We start from the raw sequence: 25,210 nt of genomic DNA on the forward strand, positions 1-25,210 counted from the left end.
TGTTCACTTTTTTGGTGAAAACTGAAATAAAAAAGGCCTTTAATGCTTCGGCCATTGCTTCATGGATGATATGGATTTTGTCTTTGTCTTATTTTAGCTACTGTAATCACCATCTCTAATCTCCCTTCTTCCCCATCCCTCTATCTGGTCCCAATATTGATGCTGAAATTCCCTTGCTGTTCTGACGACATTCCATCCTCAAATATCCCCTCCCTTTTTTTTAGTGTGTTAAGCTGAAGCTCTTCACCCCTGCTTTCTGTGCCCTATGTAACTTTGTATTGACCTACTCTCTTCCTCCTGTGCTCCTCCCAACCCGGTCTCCTTTTTTTGTCTTGGTCTCTCATCTCTTGTCCACTTGGCATCTTTTCTTTCCTTAAAATTCTCTTCTGTAAACTCTTCCTATGTCTCCAAACCCTCTTGCATTTGAAGTGTTGCTTTGGTTTTTTGTTTTTTTTTTGTTTTATTTTGGTCTCCTGTTTTCAAAATCTTTAGGAATAGTTTCTCATTAATTTGTTTAATGAAGAGCCTTGTACATTTAGTGTTATAGTAGAGCGGAATACTAGCACTTTGATTGGTAAAACTTTTGTTGGTCAGGGGTTTGGGATAAAAAACACACCCCTGATGGACATAAGTTTCCCTGACAGAAGCACCAGGGGTGGTTGGGGGTGGTTTAATTATGCCAATGGGAGAGCTCTCTCCTGTCAGCATAGAGTGGCTACACAGAAGACCTTACAGTGGCGCAGCGGTACAGCTGTGCCACTCTAAGGTCTGTTGTGTAGACATAGCCTATATAGATATATTTGGACTGTTTACATTTTTTCTTCAACTGCAAAGTCTTTTTTTTAATTTAGATTTGATTTTTCCTATTAGTCACTCAGTGACAAAAGTCTGCCAGATGTTTTGGCAGAGTAGTTTTAAATAAACTCTAGATTCAGTTTACGAAGAGCAAGCCTGAGTGGGCTGAATTTGGGTGTGGAGCCACTCCCATTCAGTGGAAAATTTGCATGGGTACTTGGCATCTATGCTTTCTTGGGTCAAAAAAGAGTTGACTAACATCAAAGAGGCTACACATTTTTTCCTCTTTTTAATAGCTAAAAGGTCAGGCAGTTTTGTTGTTTTTTTAGCATAGAACTGTTCAAATAGTAGCATTGCCAGCAGATTGAGGGACGTGATCATTCCCCTCTGTTCGGCACTGGTGAGGCCTCATCTGGAGTACTGTATCCAGTTTTGGGCCCCACACTACAAGAAGAATGTGGAAAAGTTGGAAAGAGTCCAGTGGAGGGCAACAAAAATGACTAGGGGGCTGGAGCACATGACTTATGAGGAGAGGCTGAGGGAACTGGGATTGTTTAGTCTGCAGAAGAGAAGAATGAGGGGGGATTTGATAGCTGCTTTCAGCTACCTGAAAGGGGGTTCCAAAGAGGATGGATCTAGACTGTTTGTTTTTAGTGGTACCAGATGATAGAACAAAGAGTAATGATCTCAAGCTGCAGTGGGGGAGGTCTAGGTTGGATATTAGGAAACACTTTTTCACTAGGAGGGTGGTGAAGCACTGGAATGGGTTATCTAGGGAGGTGGTGGAATCTCTTTCCTTAGAGGTTTTTAAGGTCAGGCTTGATAAAGCCCTGGCTGGGATGATTTAGTTGGGGATTAGGCCCTGCTTTGAGCAGGGGGTTGGACTAGATGACCTCCTGAGGTCCCTTCCAACCCTGATATTCTATGAAATACAAAAATGCTGGTCACTCTGTTTCATATGTGCTGTGTAGTTCAAAGCTTGAAAAATTACTAAAGTATATACCAGTCTTTCATAGCAAGATCCAGGACAAAAGGGTTTGGGAGAATGTAGTATAGTTAGTTAGAACTTTAGTGAATAGTACTGTATTTGAAACAGAATGTGGCAGCTGTCTAGTTACAAGGTAGTCCCGCTTTCTGTTTTCCTTTTTACACTGTAACATACTACTGTAGGTAGGTTTAAAAAAAACCACAACAACCCACTTAGTGTCAGTCACTTTACTGGGCAGGAAAAAGGCCCAAGGGAAAGCACACAATGGAGGATCTGCGAAAATGATCAAGATAGTGTCAACGCTATTTTGGTAGATGAGAATGGGGGCTTGGCTACACTTACAAATTTGCAGCGCTGCAGCAGGGAGTGTGTTCTGTATCTGATGCCAGAAAGGCATAGAAGGCAATGTTAAAAGAATTATTTTGTTTCTGAAGACATTGTTCAGAGGAACTTGTGCTGGATCAGACCAATGGCATGCCTAGTTCGGTACATTGAGTGTAATTTAGGGAGGTTAGTGCTGTGTTTAAAATAAATAAATAAGCTGTTGTAGACCCATGAATTAGATGTAACATTTTTACTTAATATATGAAGTATGAGCTAAACAGATACTGTCTTGTCAATAAGATACAGTTTCTTTGTACATATGTCAGGGAATATGGCTTCTAGCAGACATTTTTCTCTGATGGATATTGGATATGTCAACAGAACTCTTAAATACCGCTTGAATGTTGCCTTTTGGAAGCATGATTCATACATCTTCAGCAAAAAAAGCTTTTATTTGGTCTTTTTTATTTGGTAACCACAGTTTCTATAACGGTGTTGAACGTGATTTGTTGGCCTGTGCTTACAGTTAGACACATGTTCAGACACATGTTCAGCCACACCCACTATTGACACTCATGAGCAATATGTAACTTTCCTTGCATACCCAAGGCATGAGTGTGCCTGCCTGAAGGGAGAACACTGTTCTGTCAATTCTGTGCACGGAAACAAGAAGCAAAACTGAATACAGGCAAAGATCAAGCCTTGTCTATGCTGGTAAAACTTTTCAAAAATATCCCACTGTTGTTCACGCTAGTTCATCTGCACTTGTTAGCGATATTGGGAGCCTTAGTGTAGACAGGCGACAGCGTTTTAAATACTGGGTCAATTAGCTCTGTTCTGTGCAGGGATAGATGACATGGCTTACAATGCCAGCAGCAGCTGGCAGTCAAGGTACACAAGAACTCCCAATATTGCTCAACACTGTGATGCTGAACTAGTGTTAGCTATGCTGGGAAACTCTCTTGCAAAACTTCCCTAGTGTAGACAAGACTTCACTGTGTTCCTGTAACTCTTAAATCCGTTGATAAGCAGTTCCTCAAATGACAAGTTTGTCTTAAGCATTTGGAAAGTCCCACTCTCTCCTGTCCCACCCCCCAAAAAATGGCCTCCTACTTGGCTATTACACTGATCCCAGCTCTGCTGTTGAAGTTAGTAAAAATGTTGCCACTGAGTTTGAGCGCTAGATCTGGCCTTGCATGGAAAATTGACCTAATTGGGATATAAATTCACCTCAGTTCCCCTGTCCAGTTTGACGCACCCTGCCACTACTTGCCCTTAGCATGAAGCAGTCTTTTCTGTGCCTCATGGGATTCAGCTCCCTGAAACCACTAGCCTTTGACCCTGCATGCACTGACTTCCAGGTCCCCCCACACCTCACCCTCTCTGTACAGGCAAGTGCTAGGTACACATCAACCCTTGAATCTTTAGAGTACTCCCTGCAGTATCAGCTCTTGCCACTGGACATTCACAATAATTACCAACTAAGCTTTCCCCAAAGTGATAAGTGTATCCACAGTTTGACTAGTGCAACTGTGGATCAGGTCCTTTACAACATCACAGCACTGAGCGAGAATGAGTAGAAACAACAACTGGTTACACATAAAACAAAACATAAAATGCAATTGTAGATCTATGCTTATTAATGGTTACATTTCCTATTATAGAAAATAGATTTTCTCCCAAGGATTCAGTCTTTGACAAAGCTGCTGGTTTTCAGTAAAACCAGGATTCAAGTTTTCATGAATATCCCTATACCCTACAAGGAGTTTCCTCAGTAAATGGATACCAGAAGGTTATTTTTTTGCTTCTTATTTCCCCAAACTCATTGTTTTGACCCCAGACTCAGGATGGCTCCTGTTGTTTGTTCTCCAGTGTGCTGGCTCCAAGTTGTCTTCCTATCCTTGGATTGACTTGAATGAAAATGTAGCTGCCATTGTGTTTGACTTACAAAGCTTAATCTACATAGGAACCTAGAAAAACGTGAATATACATTTCTTTGTCTGGCAAAACCCGTTCTTCACTTCTGCTGGGGAGTAACACATGGATATAAACTATAAGGACATATTTTCAGTATATAGACATACTTTTTAAAATCTGTACATACATTTCACAATGATAGTAATAGGCTTCAGAGTGGTAGCCATGTTAGTCTCTAAGGTGCCACAAGAACTCCACGTTGTTTTTGCAGATATAGACTAACAAATTTATTTGGGCATGAGCTTTCGTGGGCTAGAACCCACTTCATCAGATTCATGGAGTGGAAAGTACAGTAGCAGGTATAAAGGAAGGAAAAAACCCACTCCGGTTTAGCCAGTGTACATGGCAGAGGGGCATTGGCCAAACCGGGCAGTCTCAACGCAAAAGAATAAATGGACACACATCTGACATCAGGAATTATAACATTCAGACACTAATAGGAGAACACTTCAGTCTCCCTGGTCACTCAATAACAGATCTAAAAGTGGCAATTCTTCATCAAAAAAACTTCAAAAACAGACTCCAATGTGAAACTGCAGAACTGGAATTAATTTGCAAACTGGACACCATTAATTAGGCCTGAATAAAGACTGGGAGTGGTTTGGTCATTACAAAACCTAATTTCTCCCATACTAATTTTTCCCTACTGTTACCCACACCTTCTTGTCAACTGTTTGAAATGGGCCACTCTCATTACCACTACAAAAGTGATTTTTTTCCTCCCTTGAATTGTCTCGTTAGACTGACCTCCCACTTGGTAAGGCAACTCCCATCTTTTCATGTGCTGCGCATTTATAGGTGCTACTGTATTTTCCACTCCATGCATCTGATGAAGTGGGTTCTAGCCCACAAAAGCTTATACTCTAATAAATTTGTTAGTCTCTAAGGTGCCACTATGATATTAATGACCAGTGCGATCCTGGTTTTCATTTGAGAGCTCACACAAGATTCCGTATAGATAAATACTATGACAACAATATGTTGAGTGTGGTGAGTTTGTCAGGCCTGATAGCAGTTGCTGTTACGGAACAGAGAACTTTTGCCAGTTGTAATTGTTGTAATTTGGGGTCACAATGTTTTTTAAAGTATCTTTTATATGTTGGCTGAGTATGTGGAGGGGAGGAATGTGCACAACTAACCCATCCGTTGTTAGCTTCGTATGTTTGTTGTTTTTCCCTCCAGTTAAGTTATAACTACGGCTGAAGTTCGTTATCCAGTATGCTGAAAATATAACAACTTCAAGTGGTATTTGCCACATTTTGATTCCCTTGGGTTTAGCACTGCAACCTTACTTGCTTCATGCTTTGCTCTGAGACTTCTGAAGGTCCTTGATGTACTCATTAAGAGGTTGGATGAAGCCAGCTTCACAGTAACTGATGCACACACAGTCTGTAATTTGGCAGTAATTCTAGTTTAACAGGATAACTCCCATTTATGAATGCTGTAGGAGAAGCTGTAATCCAGGGAATCTTGCCCTTCACATGTTTTTCTTTAAAATGTATTCAGCTGCTTTACCTGCTGACATTATTCCCTTTTGCCATGATTTATGATCTCCTATACAGAATCCCTGACTTAACCTTTTGCATGCTTTTGAACATATGTATTACTCTATGTCCAAGGAAATGTGCTTCTGTAGGAGTTCTGACTTTTACTGAATATACTGACAGTCAAAGGTTTCAAACAACTTCAATTTAGTAATTCTTCTGTCACTTAAGCAACATTTTAAACTTTAAAACTTAACCAGTTACTGTGTGTTATGGGTGTTCAGGGTTTGAGGACATTGCATGTTATGAAATATGATAGAAGTAGTAAGTAAACTGAAGTTTAACAAAGCTGTTAACTCAAGACAACTATTGTTTTGATTATCTTTTTGTATTGATGATCTGTGTGCAAGGTGAAAGCAAGGTAAACAAGGATAGTATAAATTAGTACAGCACATTCTGATTCCTAAACAGCAACATAACAAGTACCAGTAGTTTAGTTTTAAATTTTATTTCAGTGAAATCTGCTATTATACAGACAAGACTTACTTGTAGGAATATATTGGTAGCATCTGAAGTTGTCTTAAATTCTTCCTTTTTACTGATCTTGGAGTGTCAATTTTTCAATCTGTTATTCAACGTATTGAAAAATATTCAAAATTTCTTTGAACTTCAGCCTCATTGGCTGTTGAAGAAAAGAGATAAAATAAAGTAACTCTTTAATCTGAAGCTATGTCACATTCCTTTTCTGTAAAATAACATACTTTACCTTGACAAGTTACACATAACTTTTTTTTTTAATTTAAAAAACCTGCAGACTGGTTGGACTGGATGGCTCGGGACTGGGAATTAAGAACCTTTTAGTGCAGGTCAGAAACTGCTCAGGTTGTTACTGTGCATTGCAGATGATACTATTAATGCAAGACAAAGAGCCATTATAAAAAACCACTGCTACATTTGGTCCCCTTGCTAGCCGTCTTAGAAGAGAGAGTCAAAGAACTAAATGAGATTGAGGGGAGGGGGGAGTGAGTTATCCTCATTCCTAATAGTTCTTGTAGGGCAAAGTTGAGGCACACGGGTGGTCCAGTTTGAGAAGCTTGTACTATCAGGATCTTGACAAGCACTAAAATACTGCACTTAAACAACAGAACCAAATCAGTAGTCTTTGATTCTAGAATAATAAACTAAATGTCTTGATAAATCTGTGGCTGGTCAGAATTTTAAATTGGATGCTGTCACCTTTAAGGAAACTGATCTATTGATATCCTCAACCCTCTCCCCCATAGGAATATTTCAGAGTATTTCATTGGAGTCTTTAGGGTTGACTTGTTTAACTGGCATCAGAAACAAAAGGGTTAATCTATTCTTATGCCTCTTATGGAGAGGTGTAGTTTTTGAAGGAGCTAGAAGAGGGGTTTCCTGGGATTCTTTCTGCTGAGCTCTGCTCCAAGTTCTTATACAGATGATCTTCTGTGTTTTTTCTGTTCAGAGATTTTAAGAGTGGGGTTTGGCTACTGCATAGTGTACTTTAAAAAAAAAAAAAAAAAAAAAAACCACCACCAAGAAACAAACAAAACACCCCACAAAGCAGGTGTCTAAAAGGTTGTGCATTATTTTGGGGAAAAATCTGATTAATGTTGATGAGCTATACAGAATCTGGCTCTAACCTGCTGTTGGATTATGTAGTTCATGCCAAGGTCAACTCTAAATCTTCCACTTTGATTTCAAATGGCATCCTATGTGAAGAGCATTTGTAGATGAACAAATTGCATTTTACTGTTTAAATTTTCACTCAACTAGAGGTTAGTTCTGTCCTTTTCCCAAAATACATCTTTTACTTAAGTATGCTCAAAGAGTGATTCGTCATGCAGTATCATGAATAATAGCTTCATTTTTTCCAAAAAATACAATACAGAATATTCCTTCAAATTATGACTTGCATGCTGAAGATCAGGCAGATCATTAACCAAATTAAATAATGGAAACATTTTCAAATATATTGCAGATACCCAATAAGAAAAATAATCTTATCTTAATATGTCCCTCAGACGATATTTGAATGCAGTAGTGTTAGCATTAAGAACAGACTGTGAAAGAATGTAAAAATATTTTAGCCGAACAGACAGCACTTTAGCATTAGCTGTTAACAAACCACTGCACTATAATTTAAAAGCTTTAAAATCACTGTGGCCAAGTGAGCCAGTCATATCTTTTTGTAGTAGTTTAATTCTATAACTTCCGTTTTGATTGGTTTCAGAGTAGCAGCCGTGTTAGTCTGTATCCGCAAAAAAAACAGGAGTACTTGTGGCACCTTAAAGACTAACAAATTTATTTAAGCATGAGCTTTCGTGAGCTACAGCTCACTTCTTCGGATGCATAGAATGGAACACACAGACAGGGGATATTTATACATACAGAGAACATGAAAAGGTGGAAGTATGCATACCAACAGGCAGAGTCTAATCAATTGAGATGAGCTATCGTTAGCAGGAGGAAAAAAACTTTTTGAAGTGATAAAGATGGCCCATAGAAGGTGTGAGGAGAACTTAACATAGGGAAATAGATTCAATTGGTGTAATGACCCAACCATTCCCAGTCTTTGTTTAGGCCACAGTTAATAGTATCTAGTTTGCATATTAATTCAAGTTCAGCAGTTTCTCTTTGGAGTCTGTTTTTGAAGTTTTTTTGTTGCAAAATTGCCACCTTCAAGTCTGTCACTGAGTGGTTAGAGAGGTTGAAGTGTTCTCCCACTGGTTTTTGAATGTTATTGATCTTAATCTTTTACTGCCCTGTCACTTTAAAACAAGTCTTGAAATGTTTTTGCTCAGCACTTACAGGGTGGCTGGTAGCCTTGGATAGTAATTTGAAGGAGTAAATCAGTTGTGTTGTAATGTTGTCAATCCGCTATTTAGTTTTTACTTTTTTTTTTTTTTTTTTTAAAAGCCTCCCTTGTTCTACCTGTCCCTTCTGGGCTTCACTTTTTTCCTTCTCTCCCTCACCACTTATCCCCTTGTTTCCTTACCATGAATACCTTATCAGCTCCCTTATATTTTTCTCTCCCACTCCCCTTGCGAAATAAACAAACAACCCCTCCCTACCCTACTTTTGGTCAATATCTCCCCCACTGCCACTGTCCATGCACCCCTTCTGCCATAGGAATTGTAAATTTACCGTGCACCTAATGGCCAAAGGACTAAACCTACCAGTCAAAGATAATACAGAAAAGGGAAGAAGTGTGGCACTGTCAGGGAATGCACAGCCCTGCAGACTTTGGAATGGTGGGGTCTTTACTAAAGTCCTCATTGGGCCCAGTTCAGAGGTTCATCTCTTGTAGCCTCTGGATAATAGGTGCCTTGAATTTTCCTCCCCCTACTTCCCATTCCTATTATGAGGCCTGGTCTACACTACGCGTTTAAACCGGTTTTAGGAGCGTTAAACCGATTTAACGCCACACCCGTCCACACTAAGAGGCCCTTTATATTGATATAAAGGGCTCTTTAAATCGATTTCTGTACTCCTCCCTAACGAGAGGAGTAGCGCTAATATTGGTATTACCATATTGGATTAGGGTTAGTGTGGCCGCAAATCGACAGTATTGGCCTCCGGGCGGTATCCCACAGTGCACCACTGACCGCTCTGGCCAGGAATCTGAACTCGGATGCAGTGGCCAGGTAGACAGGAAAAGCCCCGCGAACTTTTGAATATCATTTCCTGTTTGCCCAGCGTGGAGCTCCGATCAGCACGGGTGGTGATACAGTCCGAAATCAAAATCCAAAAAGAGCTCCAGCATGGACCGTACGGATGTGATCGCTGTATGGGCAGGCAAATCTGTTCTATCAGAGCTCCGTTACAGAAGACGAAAGTCCAAAGCATTTTTAAAAAATCTCCAGACAGACGCCATAGCAGGGACTCAGCACGCTGCTGCATGACAAGCGTAATGGAAAGCCAAAGAATCAAATAGACACTCATGGAGGGAGGGGGGACTGAGGACTTAAGGTATCCCACAGTTCCTGCAGTCTCCGAAAAGCATTTGCATTCTTGGCTGAGCTCCCAATGCCTGTAGGGTCAAACACATTGTCCGCAGTGGTTCAGGGCATAGCTCGTCAATGTACCCCCACCCCCGGAAGGAAAAGAGAAAAAAAATCATCTCTTGACTCTTAAATGTCACCCTATGTGTACTGAATGCTGCTGGTAGATGCAATTCTGCGGCACTGAACTGTAGCATCCTCGCCCCCCCTCCTTGGTGGGTGATGGTACACTATGGCAGATATCTGTCGTCATCATCAGCCTTGTGGCAGATGGTGTCGTGCAATATGACTGGTATCCATCCTCGTCATCATCCTATAAGTACTCCTGACTGGCCTCCCGGTCATTCCCAGTAGATGGTACAGAACGGCTGGTAACCGTCTTCATCAGAGCAACTGGGGGCTGAGTTCCATCAGCCCCCGCCCTTCATGTGTAAAGAAAAGATTCTGTACTGCCTGGACTATCATAGCAGCTGGAGGCTGCCTTCCCCTCATTTTATTTCACTAACAAGTCACTGTTTCTTATTCCTGCATTCTTTATTACTTCAGCACACAAACGGGGGGACACTGCAACGGTAGCCCAGGAAGGCTGGGGGAGGAGGGAAGCAACAGGTGGGGTTGTTGCAGGAGCACCCCCTGTGAATGGCATGCAGCTCATCATTCCTGCGGGATCTGACACGGAGCGGGTGTGCTCTCTGGTTCTCTGATACACTGGATCTCTAGTACACTTGCCCCGTATTATAGGCAGGACTGATTCTATTTTTAGATACCCTAAAGGAGGGATTGACTCGGGGAGTCATTCCCATTTTTGTCTTTTGCGCCCCCGGCTGATCTCAGCCAGGGGCATCTATGACAGCAGCAGAAGATATAGTGCAATACGACTGGTAACCATCACCTCATTGCCAATTTACAATTTACAATGGCATGGTAGACGGTACAGAACGGCTGCTAACCATCTCTGCTATCATGCAAAAGCAAATGAATGCTGCTGTGTAGCGCTGCTGAATCGCCTCTGTCCGCGGCATCTAGTACACATACGGTGACAGTGACAAAAGGCAACACAGGCTCCATGGTTGCCATGCTATGGCATCTGCCAGGGAAATCCAGGGGAAAAGGGCGCGAAATGATTGTCTGCCGTTGCTTTCCCGGAGGAAGGAATGACTGACGACATTTACCCAGAACCACCCGCGACAATGATTTTTGCCCCATCAGGCACTGGGCTCTCAACCCAGAATTCCAAGGGGCGGGGGAGACTGCGGGAACTATGGGATAGCTACGGAATAGCTACCCACAGTGCAACGCTCCAGAAATCGACGCTAGCCTCGGACCGTGGACGCACACCACCGCATTAATGTGCTTAGTGGGCCGCGTGCACTCGATTTTATACAATCTGTTTTACTAAACCGGTTTATGTAAATTCGGAATAATCCCATAGTGTAGACGTACCCTGAGAGAGAGAAGGAACATTCTCTCTCACTTTCACATCCCAGAGACTCCAGACTGCTGCTAGTAGTGAGAGACTCTGCTAATTCCCCCCTCTCCAGCCTCCTGCTCCACTGTGCTATAGCTTTAGCACTTGCTGCTGCTGCTCAAAGCCTGTGAAAGCTTTATCAGAGTGAAACTGACCTAATTGACGTTAGATTCAATGCTGTTCTGAATAGCTACAGTGAGCCCTAATGAGTTTTCACACTCTTGCTTGGTTAAAGGTGTAAGCAACAACAGAGGCTCTGGAGTGCTCTTTCTGCTGTAGAACACAAAATTGCATTGATTTGAATAGTTCACATTTGGAAGCCTTTCTTCAAACCCTTTTTTTTTTTTAATGGAAATTTGCTTTCTACAAAAATTGCCAGTCACAGGAAAGGGACCACCTCGCTGTGAATGAGCAGTAAAAGAACACCTATCTGGAGATGTTGGATGGGAAGGGAGTTTCTCTGCATTATCTTCATTTCTGTTCTATTTAAAATCTTCTTTACGCTTTTTCTTCCGCGACACTTTCATTAGCCCACACAGAGGAAGGGATGGAAGTGTAATTTGTATCCCCGAAAAGCTACTTAACTAGCCAAGAAATCTATCTTATAGCAAAGTCAGTCTCTTCACAAAACATCATTCTAAGTAGTTTTTTTAGTTTTAGACTTTTTAAATCTGTTTTACTAGCTGTCAGGTGTGTCTGCACCTTTACCCCACAGCTAACATTGGAAGTTCACTTAAATGTGTGTACTTTCAGTAGTGTATAGTTTCTTTAAAACCAAAAATTCCCTTCCAGGACTCTCTATTCTGTTAGAATATATCTGTGCTGTTCTCATGTCAGTAAAATTGTAAATAACTATTTGGGAAAAAATGTTTAATACAGAAATATGGTTAGCAAACTGGTGTGTGTGTGTGTTAGCTATTGGACCTTCTATGTATATACACTAGAATGAAATGAATATCAAACGGTTTTGAAACTTTTGTTTTATTAACAGTAAATTGTTTTTTTCTCTTTTTAGGGGTAGCAGATGGTGTAGGTGGCTGGAGAGACTATGGGGTTGACCCGTCTCAGTTCTCAGGGACTCTAATGCGAACATGTGAACGTTTAGTAAAAGAAGGACGGTTCGTACCAAGCAATCCTGTTGGAATTCTTACCACAAGTTATTGTGAGCTGCTACAGAACAAAGTACCTTTGCTTGGTAAGAGCAGCAAATATTGTTCATTGTGCATGTCCTCTAGACACAGATTTGTAGATTCAAAATTGTTTTAATGTTTAAACTTAGTACACCAGCAGGTCTGTAACCCAGTATGTCTTGTGAGCGTCTTGCAGAATGGATACAAATAAGTTCCTACTGAAGTCAGCTACTCACTATATATTCAACAACTCATTCTCAATTTGAAACCTTTTTAGGAGTTTGTAGTTTTGTGACTAAACTCAGCCTGAACCCGTATTTTTCTGAAGATAGTAACAGGATACTCGGGTTACTGGGTCTCCTTGCCTTACTGCTACTTTCCTGTGCACAGTGGGTTTCAGACTTCACTGACTGTCATTTAAAGGCTTGTGCTGTACAGTTATTGGTATCCTACTGTATGCCCTTTTCTTTGGGGGAAGAGATTATATGAAGCACAGCTAAAGAAATATGCTACAAATAATGGCTTGTTAAATGTTGTTGTGCACCTAGTATGCCTTTGGATATGTACAGTGACTCCCTTGGAAAGCAATGGGAATTATGAGTGGACATGAAGACAGAATTTGGCTCTGAATAGGCAACCTTGAAAACTGAACACTAAGGGGACACTTACAAGCTTTCAGACCAAGAGCGAGTTACTCTGCCTGACTCACATGCTTCTCACCTGACCTTAAACTTTGCCAAAAGAGCTCTGTGTAAACTATATTTAGCTAAAGTTTGCTGAGCTCAGAAACAGATGTTCACTTTTTATTATACATGTAAAGAATGGGTACAAACCCAAGAAATGACCTTGTGTCACTTTAGAATAGCACTGTTTAGTAGTTCCTTCGGTGGGTTTAAGTGTTTAACTATACTGGTGCTGTTTTTTGTACAAAACAGTCCAAGTAAACAAATGATCTACAAGATGGACCACTGGTAATGAGTTCTAGCAGCCCTTTTATAGAGGGAGGCAACTTTGCTGCTTGACCTTTCAAATTCCCAAGAGCAGCATATGTTGTCACAAGATCTGCATTCCACACATGGATTTCTAGTTACAGTACCTGTTAGAATATGAAACTAATGAACTTTAGTCTTTTTTTCCTGCTCTTTCTTCCCTTCAAAGCACTGGAAAGAGTCATTTGTGGTGGGAGTTATTCTCCATGTATTTATTCTTTAACAACCCTCCTTCTCTCCCTCCCCCCCCCGCCCCGATCTTTTTATGCAGTAGTTCCTTTGCTTAAGAACAACAAAGTATGAACTATCTTTCCTTGCTTGTGCTTGTGGCCTGATGCTGGTTTCCTCAGTGCAGAATCCTGCAAGTACTTGGACTTGAAATAATAAGGGAGAGGGAGGAAAACTGAAGTTATTCCAGGCACAATATTTGTGTTGCAGTGCTATTTTGTCCATTCTGTTTTGGACTCCCATTAGTTTCTTAATTCTGGAGTCTAACAGTCCACTTTTTGCAAGTGTAAAGTGACTTTTTGCTGATATGATTTTTACTTGTCCTTCTCTCAGGTTTAGGGGGGGGATCAGGGTCCTATATGACTATATTGACTTCTTATAAATATTTGAAAGTATTGTGGATAAAATAGTTGACCACAGTTTAGTGGCAGATTTACTAGGTACTTGAAAAGAAGAGAGCATACACTCCTATGACTAAACATTAAGTAGGAGCCTTGAAATATATATTCCTTCCTTTATCTATCTATATCTATCACTTCATTGCTCTTCAACTACAGCAAAGACCTCTGTCAAAGGTAGAAGAGTTAATGGCCAGGTGCTAAATAAAAGGTCTGGATCCTGAGTCTAGCTCACTGGAAACACCATGGTCTATCAAAAACGCACCTGTGCTTTGAAACATCTTCCAGTGGAAAATCTAGATTTTTCTCTAATGTATGGTATCCAAACGTCTACTGGAGATGGTTTCTAATAGTGTGAGAGAACTCTTTAGATTCAGTTGTACTTCACATTCTTTAGGAAAGATTTGATTTTTCTAGTTAGAATTACCACCCTCTTTAAGGAAGTCAGTGTATTTCCTTCTCTGTGAAGGACCTGGACAGTGTTGGCCCTTTTCCAATATAATATTTGCTGTGGTTTATCTACTGTCGCCATGAGCAACCAGTCGCAGATGCTACATTGGAATGAATGAATGAAAACTCTACAATGCCCTCAGCGTGAGTGGAATATTTCTGAAATTATCAGGGATGTTTCAATTAATTCCCTTCTTATTCTATATTTTAATCCATCTAGAATGGTAATTACAAAAGTGTTTCACAAAAGGAAATTTAGTAGGAAGTTAGTATACCAAAAACAAGACAAGAACTTTCTGTAAGACCCCCCCAGAGATAAATACTGAAGACGATTGCAAAACTATCAGGTACAGAACAAGTGATAATGTTTTGAATGAATTTATGGATAGTCCTAGTTAAAAACTTGGCATATGCTGTTGTAAATGTTACAGAAGCTTTCCCAGTTGTCAGGATGTTGATCAGCCAGCTATAAAGTGTCTAAGCAGCTAACAGTGCCTTCTCGCACTTGTTTAAATATTGGAGCTAATTTCTTGATTTAAAGCAACGCACTTATTTCTGAATAAATTATATTAATATACCATACATTCCTCTTAAAATCTAGATCTCCTTTGGAGCCAGTCTTACACAGTTTTTTGTCTTAAAAGGAAAAAGGAGCACGTTTGTTGCTCTGCCACCAATACTGGAACGATGTCTACTGACCACTTCCATTAATCTATTTACTGTATACAAATTATTTGTAGTTGTGAATGAAAGCATGGGGACAACACCTAGCATAGTGTAAGTGCTACAGAATCCTGCTACTAATCATAGTTTCATTATTTAGTTTGAGTGGTTCTTTCTGTAAAACAAGCCTCCTATAGGAGACTCTGCTGACATAGCAACACCTAAATATTTTGTAATAGGAAATGTATTGGAATGTATCAGCACAATGTAATGAGACCAATCTGTAGCTGGGGTTGGAAATAATTGCAGTAATCTCAGTGCTTTGTTCCTACTCTTAATGCGTATTCACTTTGTTTTGTATTTAATGGATATTTGTCTGATTTTTTGCCAACAATGATAGGTAATCTAACAGCTGGCCTAAGAAGAAAATTTGTTGAACAGATCCTGTAATGTATATGCTGCTACTTCTAGTCTATCTCCAGTTGATCAAATTAATTATTTTTTTCCCCCTAGGGAGCAGTACAGCTTGCATAGTAGTTTTGGACAGAACAAGTCATCGTTTACATACAGCAAATTTAGGAGATTCTGGATTTTTAGTAGTCAGAGGAGGAGAAGTAGTACATCGGTCTGATGAGCAGCAACATTACTTCAACACTCCATTCCAGCTGTCAATAGCTCCACCAGAAGCAGAAGGAGTCGTCTTAAGTGATAGGTGAGATGGGGAATTAATCAGAAACATGGATTAAGAATTTGAGATTTTCATCCGAAGGGTTCACGGTTCTGGTCTTGGTACTGAAACTTCACACACAAGCTTTTAATAATGTTTCATTTGAAAGGTGAATCCCCTTCCCCACTTGCTTTTCTTCAAGGTAGTGTAAGCATTTCTCAGGCTTGAATTTATCAAATCTTATAGGCCATTGCCATGGTCTAATCTCTGCTCGGGGTAGCAATGATCTGCTTTCATGCAAGTGATGACTTTCTGTAAAGTTATGTGCACACTGAATATAAAGCGTTTCTGATATCCTCAAAGGGACTTGTGTATCATGGAACTGTTCTGATGAAAACACAAATATACCTGTTTCTGTACATTGTGCACCATTAATGTGTCCACTTTGTCTAGTTCCTAGAAATGATTTCACTTGTCGTGCTGCAATATCTGGACACAACAGGAAAATTCAGGTTGTAGTAACCTTCATGATAAATTCGATTGCTTCTGCAATTTAAGCTGAGCTCATAACATTATTGCAATTGCAAATAGCTTTTGGCTGCTGCCTCTTTATTTAGCAGCATTTGTAGGAGCCTCAAATGCAAGTTAATATTGGCCTACTAATGATTCAATATTTGGTGCGTTTTCTTTTCTCTTTTTTAAATATTCTGAAAAAAGTAAAACTGAATTTTTTTTTTTGTAGCCATTTAGAGTCAGGGAAGATGGCATAAAATACTTTATGCTATAATAAGCTTTATCTATTTTAAACTAAACTAGGAGAATTACTTTATGGAACTTATGTAAAGTACATATTATGCCATTATCTGGAAGAATATTGAAGTATGGAAAAGTGACTGCCAGGCATCTGGTTGCAACATATCTGCAGTGAGATGCAAATAAAGATTGACAGTTATAACACACAGTGCACAACTAGCTAGCAAAGCTGGCCTAATGCACAACACTTCCCTCCCCCTCCCCCCCCATTTGACTTAAGTCACATATAGTGTGTTCAGGTTATTGTATACTGCGATAGTGCCTCATCTTATTGCGGGTTTTCCTTCACAACCCCCATGCATCATTTGGGACTGATTGGGAATACACTGATTTACATAGCCAGGCGGTGAGGTAGTGAATACTTGAGGAACAGAGCAGGGAAGCATGTGACTGCAGCTTGCATTTCAGTACAGTTAAGTTTCCAGCAGCACACTCTGTTCAATCAAAATAAGCAAAACTCCATTTTGGCAGAACTCCGAGCTCAGAGATGGGAATATTACAGAAGTACACCCTGTCCAATAGAAAGTAAGTCATTTCATAGCGGAGGACATGATTTCAAAGCAATCTGTATTTCAGTGCTGGCTAATAATTTTTCTAAACTAATGAAACTTCGCTAGTGAAATCTAAAACACAAAATGCAAGACATACCTCCTTGTCTAATGTCTGTCTGTTCTTGGGCTATTTTTGTAATAAAGGAAATGCTTTTTCTTGGCTTATTTGATAATTATTTTATTTAAACATTGTACAAGTTACATTTCTTAAATCAAGATTATAGACTCATTAAAGTGTTCTCTTTTTTCTTTTCTTTTCTTTCTTTTTTTTTTTTTTTAAATCCTGAATATAGAAAGTGATAGAGCTGTGTCCAGGGATTGCAGTATGAATCTGAAGTTCTTGTTCTGAGGTTGTAGACTCCAAATTGGGCAAGGTTTGGGCTTTATAATTTTTAATACCAAAAAAGTTCTTTTGAGGATGTTTGGAAATAGTTCCAACTACTGATTGTTCTTTGTGCATGGCTTTAATTATAGGAAAGTATACAAAGAGTGAAGGGAGGAGAGCTGTCATAGGAATTTGAAATTTTGTGCACTTTAAAAGTCCTCTATTGCACAATAACTGTAAATTGTTCTAATAGTTCTTGAGTGAAATCTAGGTATCTACAAAAGTACAGTCCATCATATGAAAAGACAAAAATAGCTATCAAGAATAATGTTCTTGGAAATTAGAAAAAACAAAGACTGAGTCGTCATGGAATAAGGAAAGTGTGAGATGAATCAGCTTTTAAGATGCCCACACTTCCACTCTGACTCATGGTTATATAGTCACCTAGTCTGTTGCACTCTTAACATTAATTGCAAAGGTAATTAAAAGTTAGAGTAAATATCAGTATTTTTCTTCCATCGACTAAGCTTAGTGTTAAACTGGTTCTATCCAGGTAAGAGTCAAGTGACCTAAAACTCTAATTTTGAAACGCTAACCTTTCTGAAACGCTAAGTTTCAATCACAACCCTGCATCCTTCTATGGTGTGCTATGCATTTTTTATCCAAAAATCTCTTGGCAGGATCTTGTCTATGCCAAAATAAATACTTTCTCCTGTGTATTATGCACCAGTGGACTATCTGGCTACTGCCCACTGTTGGTGGTGATGTACCTAAATAGTCTGAAATACTTTGGGATCCTTCATGATAAAAGGTGTATCCAGTAAGTAGGCTTGCCATTTCAGTCTTAAATTAGCCTTTCAGTTATAGCCCCGTTCTACATATTTAAATGGGAATGAGATGGAAACTTCGAACTGCAATACCACCTAATGGTTACAATGGAGATATACTTGCAAAATATATTAGACTGAAGAACTGCCCCAATCAGGCATTTTCAGTGCAATTCTCTGGTGTAGTGTTTCAGATGCCACCTATTTGTGATTATACTTCCGTTATACTGGCTTTCATGACAAACTACGCTGCAGTATTTTTCCAGAAAACAGATTTCATAACATCAGTGAATTGCAAAACCTATTGATGCTGTAATTGAACAGGATTTGGTACCATTTGCATAAGCTAATATCCATTTCTTTGACATGGTGGTGTTCTCTTCACAGCCCGGATGCTGCGGACAGTACTACTTTTGATGTTCAGCTAGGAGACATTATTCTGACAGCAACAGATGGACTTTTTGACAACATGCCTGATTATATGATTCTTCAGGAGCTAAAAAAGCTGAAGGTAACTGAAAATGAAGTGTGTGCAGTTGAATTTCGATTCTATAACTCATCTATAATAGGAATAATGGGCAAAAGTTGTTACTTCCTCTTAAATGTTCCAAGAACGGTTTTTTTAGGTAACAAATGAATCAGAACACCGTTGTATTAAACAACTTTATCTGGGGTGACAGGATTGTTGGGCTTGAAAATACAATACAATTCAACTGTAAAAGCTGAAAATTGAATATAAGAACTAGTATAAACCTATGTAATATCCTTGAAGGTATTTTGATAGTTATCCTGCATATTAACTTTTCAGTGGCCTTTCGTTTTGTGGTTTCAAAAGAGGCTTGTCTGCTGATAGGATCTTATCCCTGAGATACTTTCTGTCTACCAACAACTTTCAGTAATTTAAGTGGCTGCCTTGTCGACAAAGTGAGTTGGAGATGCTCTAGGAATTGTCTTAAACGCTTTCTTGAAATTTTGCTCTTTTATGGGTAACGGGAGAAATTCTCATTATTTTCCACGAGAAATCTCTCATCTTTCATCCTTTTTTCCAAACAGCATTCAAATCTGAAAGGCTCCATTTCAGTCTAAAGCTATGGCTAGGTTAGGTATTGGGTGTTTTTTTAAAAAAGGTGTAGTAGACAGGGTTCAACACCTTGAAAAACGTGTTGGAGGGGAGCCTAGGGTTGACCATTATCTAACACTTTTAAAATAACATATTCTTAGTCTAGAATGGATATATACATGGCTCTAGTGTTGCAGGGGAAATGTGAGCGCCACCTATTGGCACATTTGGGTAAGACCGCAAATAGAAATGGAAAGTTAAGCCAAGAATTGTCAAAGCCTGTTCAGTCCCCAACCTGTTAGGGAAATTCAGATATGCGTGTAAAAGCATGTATGAATTACAGAGGCGATCAAAATGGTTACATGTGAAAATAGCTGTTTGTCACCTGTCTTGCTCAACATGGGAAGGAATCTGTTCCTGAGTAAAGCAGCAGGCACCAAAAATGTAAAGAGGATTGAAACTCTTGGAGGAAATGCATTATACAGAGAGCTTGTATTCTCATTGGATTTTATCACTCTTTGAAAAAACTAAACTAGATCGTTAGGGGAAAGCTTATTGGTGCCCTCTTCTCTAAAAATCATTCAAGTGAAGTGTTTTTTATGGGGGGGTAACTTACATTGTTAGGCACAAGCTGCCTGTGCTGGGTATCCAAACTTCTTGTATCCCACAAAAAAGTAGGTTTTATAAAGTTTTATTCTGATTTGATCCATCACCCAGTGTAGGGTATTTAAAAAAAAAATTGGCAAAATGTATATTTTTAAGTATTTTTATGCTGCATGGTAATATAAAGCCTTTGTTCTACACTTACCCTTATTACTAAAACTAGCTTTATTTTTCCATTCCTTGGGCTAGGATGGTGCTTTGGTGCTGGGATTGAGCCCTCTGCATTTTATGGAGGCAATATTTTTGAGTGAATGCTTCTTTGGTTTAGCATTCCCTTCCCAAAGATTGGGTGTCAGGCTATACAGCAGAACGGAGCTGGATGAATGAGGGGTGCTCTGGGTAGTCAAAATAAGCAAAGGGAAAGCCTAGTTTCTCAGCTAAGATTCTCCTTTGGCACTTAAAATACAGGGAAGTGCAGTCTTCTACTTTCTCCCTTCCTAAGATAAGTGGTTTCATAAAACTTGTGCACAAATTATTATAGTGGCAGATAGAGGTTGAGACTTAATTTCCTACACAAAGATTCTTAAAGGACACTGATTTTAATTCAAGGTATAATTGAGATTCCCTTGAAATAGGAAATGATACCTACTATCAATGGGCGGGAGGAGGTGGTTGAGGGATAGCTCAGTGGTTTGAGCATTGGCCTGCTAAACCCAGGGTTCAATTCTTGAGGGGGCCACTTAGGGATCTGGGGCAAAATCAGTACTTGGTCCTGCTAGTGAAGGCAGGGGGCTGGACTCGATGACCTTTCAGGGTCCCTTCCAGCTCTATGAGATAGCAGGTATATCTCCATATATTATTTATACCTATCTAACTTGCAATAGAAAGATGTTTATTTTCACATCATGTTAATTGTATCAATATTCCAATAATGTGTATGTGCCTGAATAAAATTCCTGTGGTGGGTTGCTCTTGTAAGAATAACTTGTTCTTCCATCAATTTAGAATTCTAATTATGAGAGTATACAACAGACAGCAAGAAGCATTGCTGAGCAAGCTCACGAACTGGCATATGACCCCACTTACATGTCACCTTTTGCACAGTTTGCATGTGACAATGGATTGAATGTGAGAGGTAAGATTTCTTTCTCTTGGGTAACATAAATCTGATGGTGTCAGATGAAATTCCTTTGTTGGATGCATGCCAGAGTTCCTGAATAGTAAGTGATCTTAGGTATGTTCTGGGAAAGAAGGATGCCAGTCATAATTGGGAGGTAGTGTGATCCAATGCATAGGACACTGATGAAATAGTCAGACCTGTGTTCTATTTTTGGCTCTACCATTGACCTGTTGGGTGGCCTTGGGTGTAGCATGTCTCCCCTCTTTATTTTCCCTCCCATCCTCTGTCTGGTCTGATTAGATTGGTAATGCCTATTGCAGAGTTTACAGAGTACATATAATAACTCTTGTTTTTATTTTAGTAGTCTGTTTGCAGAATGCTCCCCATTCATCTGACATTGTTCAGTCCCTTTGCACTCTGTGATCCTCCTCTTCCATTCTCTGGAGAGGTCTCTAGTACACCCAGCAGAGTCCTGAGGGTTCCATTTAATAATTCACTTTTAAAGAAAGGAAAAAGTGTTCCATAACTTAGTGGGCAAGGATGCCTTCAAGGCCCATTGAAACCCCCTCCTATTGCTAGGGGGCTGTTAGCCTGTGTGCCTCTCTCATCATTCCATCTGCCTTGTGGGTGTGAATCTCTAATCTTCTTAACTCCTGCCAGCCAGAGAATCTATTGCTAGCTGTGGAGAGCACAATAATTAGCTGCTTCCCTTGTGACTGCTGGTCCTTTGTATCCACAGGCTTAATGGGAGTTTGTGTAACAATACCACTTCACAGAGTAACTTCACCAGAACTGTACACAGCATTCTTACAGCACCACAACGCACAATCCTTTTTAATGGGTTTTGCAGTTGAAGAGTTTGGTAGTATCTTGCATTAGCAAAATAAATCAGTTGCCCTCTGAGATCCTTGCAGTATACCATGTGGGTTTGTATACATCTGCATTTTGTATAATACAAGTCATTTTGTTACTGCAAATACATGCACTACAAAATTATAAAAGTTTTTTCAAAGACTATTAAACCCACTCACAAATGTGAATAACAATCTTCTTTAAATAAGGGGGGGTATCTAAATACATTCCTTATTTTTGAGTGATTTACTAGGTCTGAGTTCAGTGATGTACTGAATCAGATTTTAACATATGTCCAGACTTGGAGGGGGGAAGAAAATTCTTTTGAAAGATAATTTGAAAATAGGCTTTCCACTTACCTGTTAAAAACAATACTGAAGGTTCTCACTAATGCTTAAAATAGTATATAGGAAAGTGCTTTTCTTACAGGTCTCTCTGATGCTATCAGTTACTTTGGAAAAGGAAGTAGAGGAGTTAGAGGCTTTCAGAAGCATGTGTCTAAACATATATTACTAATTTTGAATCTTGACTAGTTTCTTAACAAAAAAACCCCGAAAACCTCCATGTAGAATGGTTTCATCAAACTATACATGCCTTTTTTCACTATGTAGTTTCCTGATCTGCTCTTCAGATTAACACATCTGATTTTTCTTGCATTACAGGGGGAAAGCCAGATGACATCACCGTCCTTCTTTCTATAGTAGCTGAATATACAGACTGATTTACCTAAAATGTCAGTGTCTGTTTTTCTTTACTCTGGAGTTTCTAGCTTCGTGTGTACTGTTTCCTGCTGGCAGGATCGCTTTCTTTCTTTGCAGCTGATCTCAATGGCCAGTTACTCAAGCCTGTTGCCTCTTATGACACAATTGAGATCCTTTAAGAACCACTATTGTAGTACACTGGTCTTCGTCTGCCAGCAAGAAATGAAGAAACTTAAGGCATGAAGCTTGTCTCTCAAAACTAAGTAATCATTCACAAGGTGGGGGAAGCCAGATCCATATGGTTACTACTTCTAAAATGTGACTAGTTTCAAATGATCAATATTGATTGGTTTCAATTCAAAACTAGATTTAATAAATAAAATTAAACCCTCCACAAGAGGGTGTATTACTATTCTGCTAGAATCAGCCATTCAACAAAGGAGATGTTACAAAGCATACTTTCATAAACATAGTCTTGTTACAGTAATAGGTGAGGGTTTGTTTATATATAAACTCCAATTTTCAAGGGGTTTATAGCTGCTGTAAACATTTTGCTCTTGGCATACATGGTGTCAGCCTTAGCCTTTTTCTAGTACAAAATTTGAAAAAACCAAATTAGTTTGAGCTGTATGGATGCACAAGTGTTCTGTGACTTCAGGTGCTTAATCGTGATCTTATAAATGAAACTTTTTTTGCAAATAATTCGTCCATAATGGAGCCTCGTATCTCTGGATGTTTTTTGCAGAGGGGAACTTTTTGTTTAAAAAAGGTTTATTAATATTTTAAGTTGCAACTCAAATTCACAAAAGCCAGAATATTCAAAGTTGAGGTTTAGCATAATATCCTTAATCTGTGTCTGATCAGCGTGTGGTTACATGCCACATATGCTGCAATATCTAAGAATGATGGGTTGCATTAAGAACAGATAATCCTCAGCTCTGAACTTCCTTGCTTTTGTTTGCAGAGAACTTTACTGTTAACTAGGCATAGTTTGTGTTAATATTGCCATTCTTGCTTTGTATAAAATAGAATCTGTACCAAATTAATTTGATTGTCATGCTGACTCAAATGTGCACCTCTGCTTATGCTGTGGCAGCAGCAGTAAGTATACAAATGGAAAATAGTTAACTAGTAACTAGCAAAATTTACATTTCAGTAACTGATATTTAGGGTTTTCAGAATGAACCTTCATGATGTTTACAATTATTTAATAGCCACTTTGTAATATAGCATTTCCTTATGAATTTTAGTAGCTCAATTGTTTCCCCAGTTTCTGCAAGCTCTCTTTCTGAGTTGCATAAAAGCTGATAGCTATAAAGATCATATATATTTTGGGTCAGTTTTTCATTAACTTTTTTTGCTGGTAGAAAAGTACTTAGAAATAAATTAAAGCCATGTTTTATATAAAAGTCAGGTAACGATGTTTAGATGAGTGCAGTTAAACTTGGTCAGTAAGGAATCTCTCCTTATCTGAAAGGAGATTTTACTACCTGGTTCATTGTATTAAAACTGTTAAGTTTGAGGAAATCTCAAATTGTTTAAAGAATTTTTTTTTGGTGGAGTTGTACTGTATATTTGCATAATTGTATGTCAAGCTTTTATTTTATTTAAAATCACTTAACATGTACCATGTACATGTCATTTTACTACATTTTAATGCATCATGCTTGTAACAGGCATTTCATTTATGAGAATGAGTGATTAATTTGGAAGCTGTTCAGTAATTTATCTGCTAGTCATAAATTGGCCTAATGTTAGATATATTTTAAATCACCTTTAACTACTTGTCAAAATGCCTTAACTACCCTAACTTGGCCAAAATAGTAGTAGTTTGGTGGGGATATGGGAAGGATTATACTAATGAAGAAAATCTTAGTGTTACTTTTATTTTGTATATACAAAATAAAAAAAAGTAACAGTGAGCAGCAGACAACTTAGCACAAACTGTTTGCAGTCCCTTTTAATTTTTAAAATTAGAGCAAGCTGTATCTAGGTACGCTTTGTTGGAAGGAATGTATTCATGCTGCGGTACAGGGCTTCATTTCTAGTGTTTGAGGAATGTCTCTCAAATCTGGACATTCTCTACACTAAATTCTCCAGTATTTACTGTCGCAATTCCTTGTTAGAGCAGACTTGATCAATTACTATCTTTCCCTATTCTTGAACTTACTCTGAGATTATGCCCCTGTAGAGCTGGACTGTTTCCTCACTTTATAATCCTGCTCAGCCCTCCCTGTTCACTATTTTCTGTAACTGCAAATTAGGGTATGTATGTGGATCAGATAAGTGAGTGGCAAAGGTGCTTTTTTTCCTCCCCTGAGCTCAGTTGTCACTGTGCTCTGCCTCTACTGATCCAGGGTCTGGAATCCTAGGTCATAGAAATTCAGCTGTCCTGTTAGTGGCTGAACTGTCTCACCTAATGGGTCTGATTCTAAATCTTGTTTTTATGTTAATGCAGTTTTTAGTCAAATAGTGTGTATATATAAAGCCATTTGCGTCATAGATCATGATTTTTTTAAATAAAGAACAAATTTGGATTTTAATTTACAATTTGTAAATTATCCCTCACTGGACACACCAAAGACCAGCAAAGCTTATAGCTTTTTCCATCTGTTAAAGCAATACTGTATTATAAAGAGTTAATATTTTTATCACATGCTTGAGAATTTTGTTTTTCTGTTTTAAGATGTGCACTCTAAACATATCAAAACCTAATTTCTTCCTATGAATTTAAGCTGTCTGCGCACAATAAATATTTACAGAAAAGGAGAT

The 25,210-nt window shown here is 39.0% G+C and overlaps 1 protein-coding gene across 2 annotated transcripts in view; it reads left to right on the forward strand.

Annotated features, from left to right (window-relative positions):
• PPTC7 (protein phosphatase targeting COQ7) overlaps positions 1-25,210 on the forward strand; it is a 43,653-nt gene that overhangs the window by 3,593 nt on the left and 14,850 nt on the right. For both annotated transcript variants that reach the window (XM_039505154.1, XM_039505155.1), the window contains exons 2-6: positions 12,077-12,256; positions 15,433-15,631; positions 18,490-18,613; positions 20,771-20,900; positions 22,400-22,470. In XM_039505154.1, coding sequence (XP_039361088.1) covers positions 12,077-12,256; positions 15,433-15,631; positions 18,490-18,613; positions 20,771-20,900; positions 22,400-22,458 — 692 coding nt within the window. In that variant the 3' untranslated portion in view covers positions 22,459-22,470. The remainder of the gene's footprint in view (positions 1-12,076; positions 12,257-15,432; positions 15,632-18,489; positions 18,614-20,770; positions 20,901-22,399; positions 22,471-25,210) is intronic.

This window comes from Mauremys reevesii, linkage group 18 (genome assembly GCF_016161935.1).
Source record: "Mauremys reevesii isolate NIE-2019 linkage group 18, ASM1616193v1, whole genome shotgun sequence".
NCBI classification, from domain to species: Eukaryota; Metazoa; Chordata; order Testudines; family Geoemydidae; genus Mauremys; species Mauremys reevesii.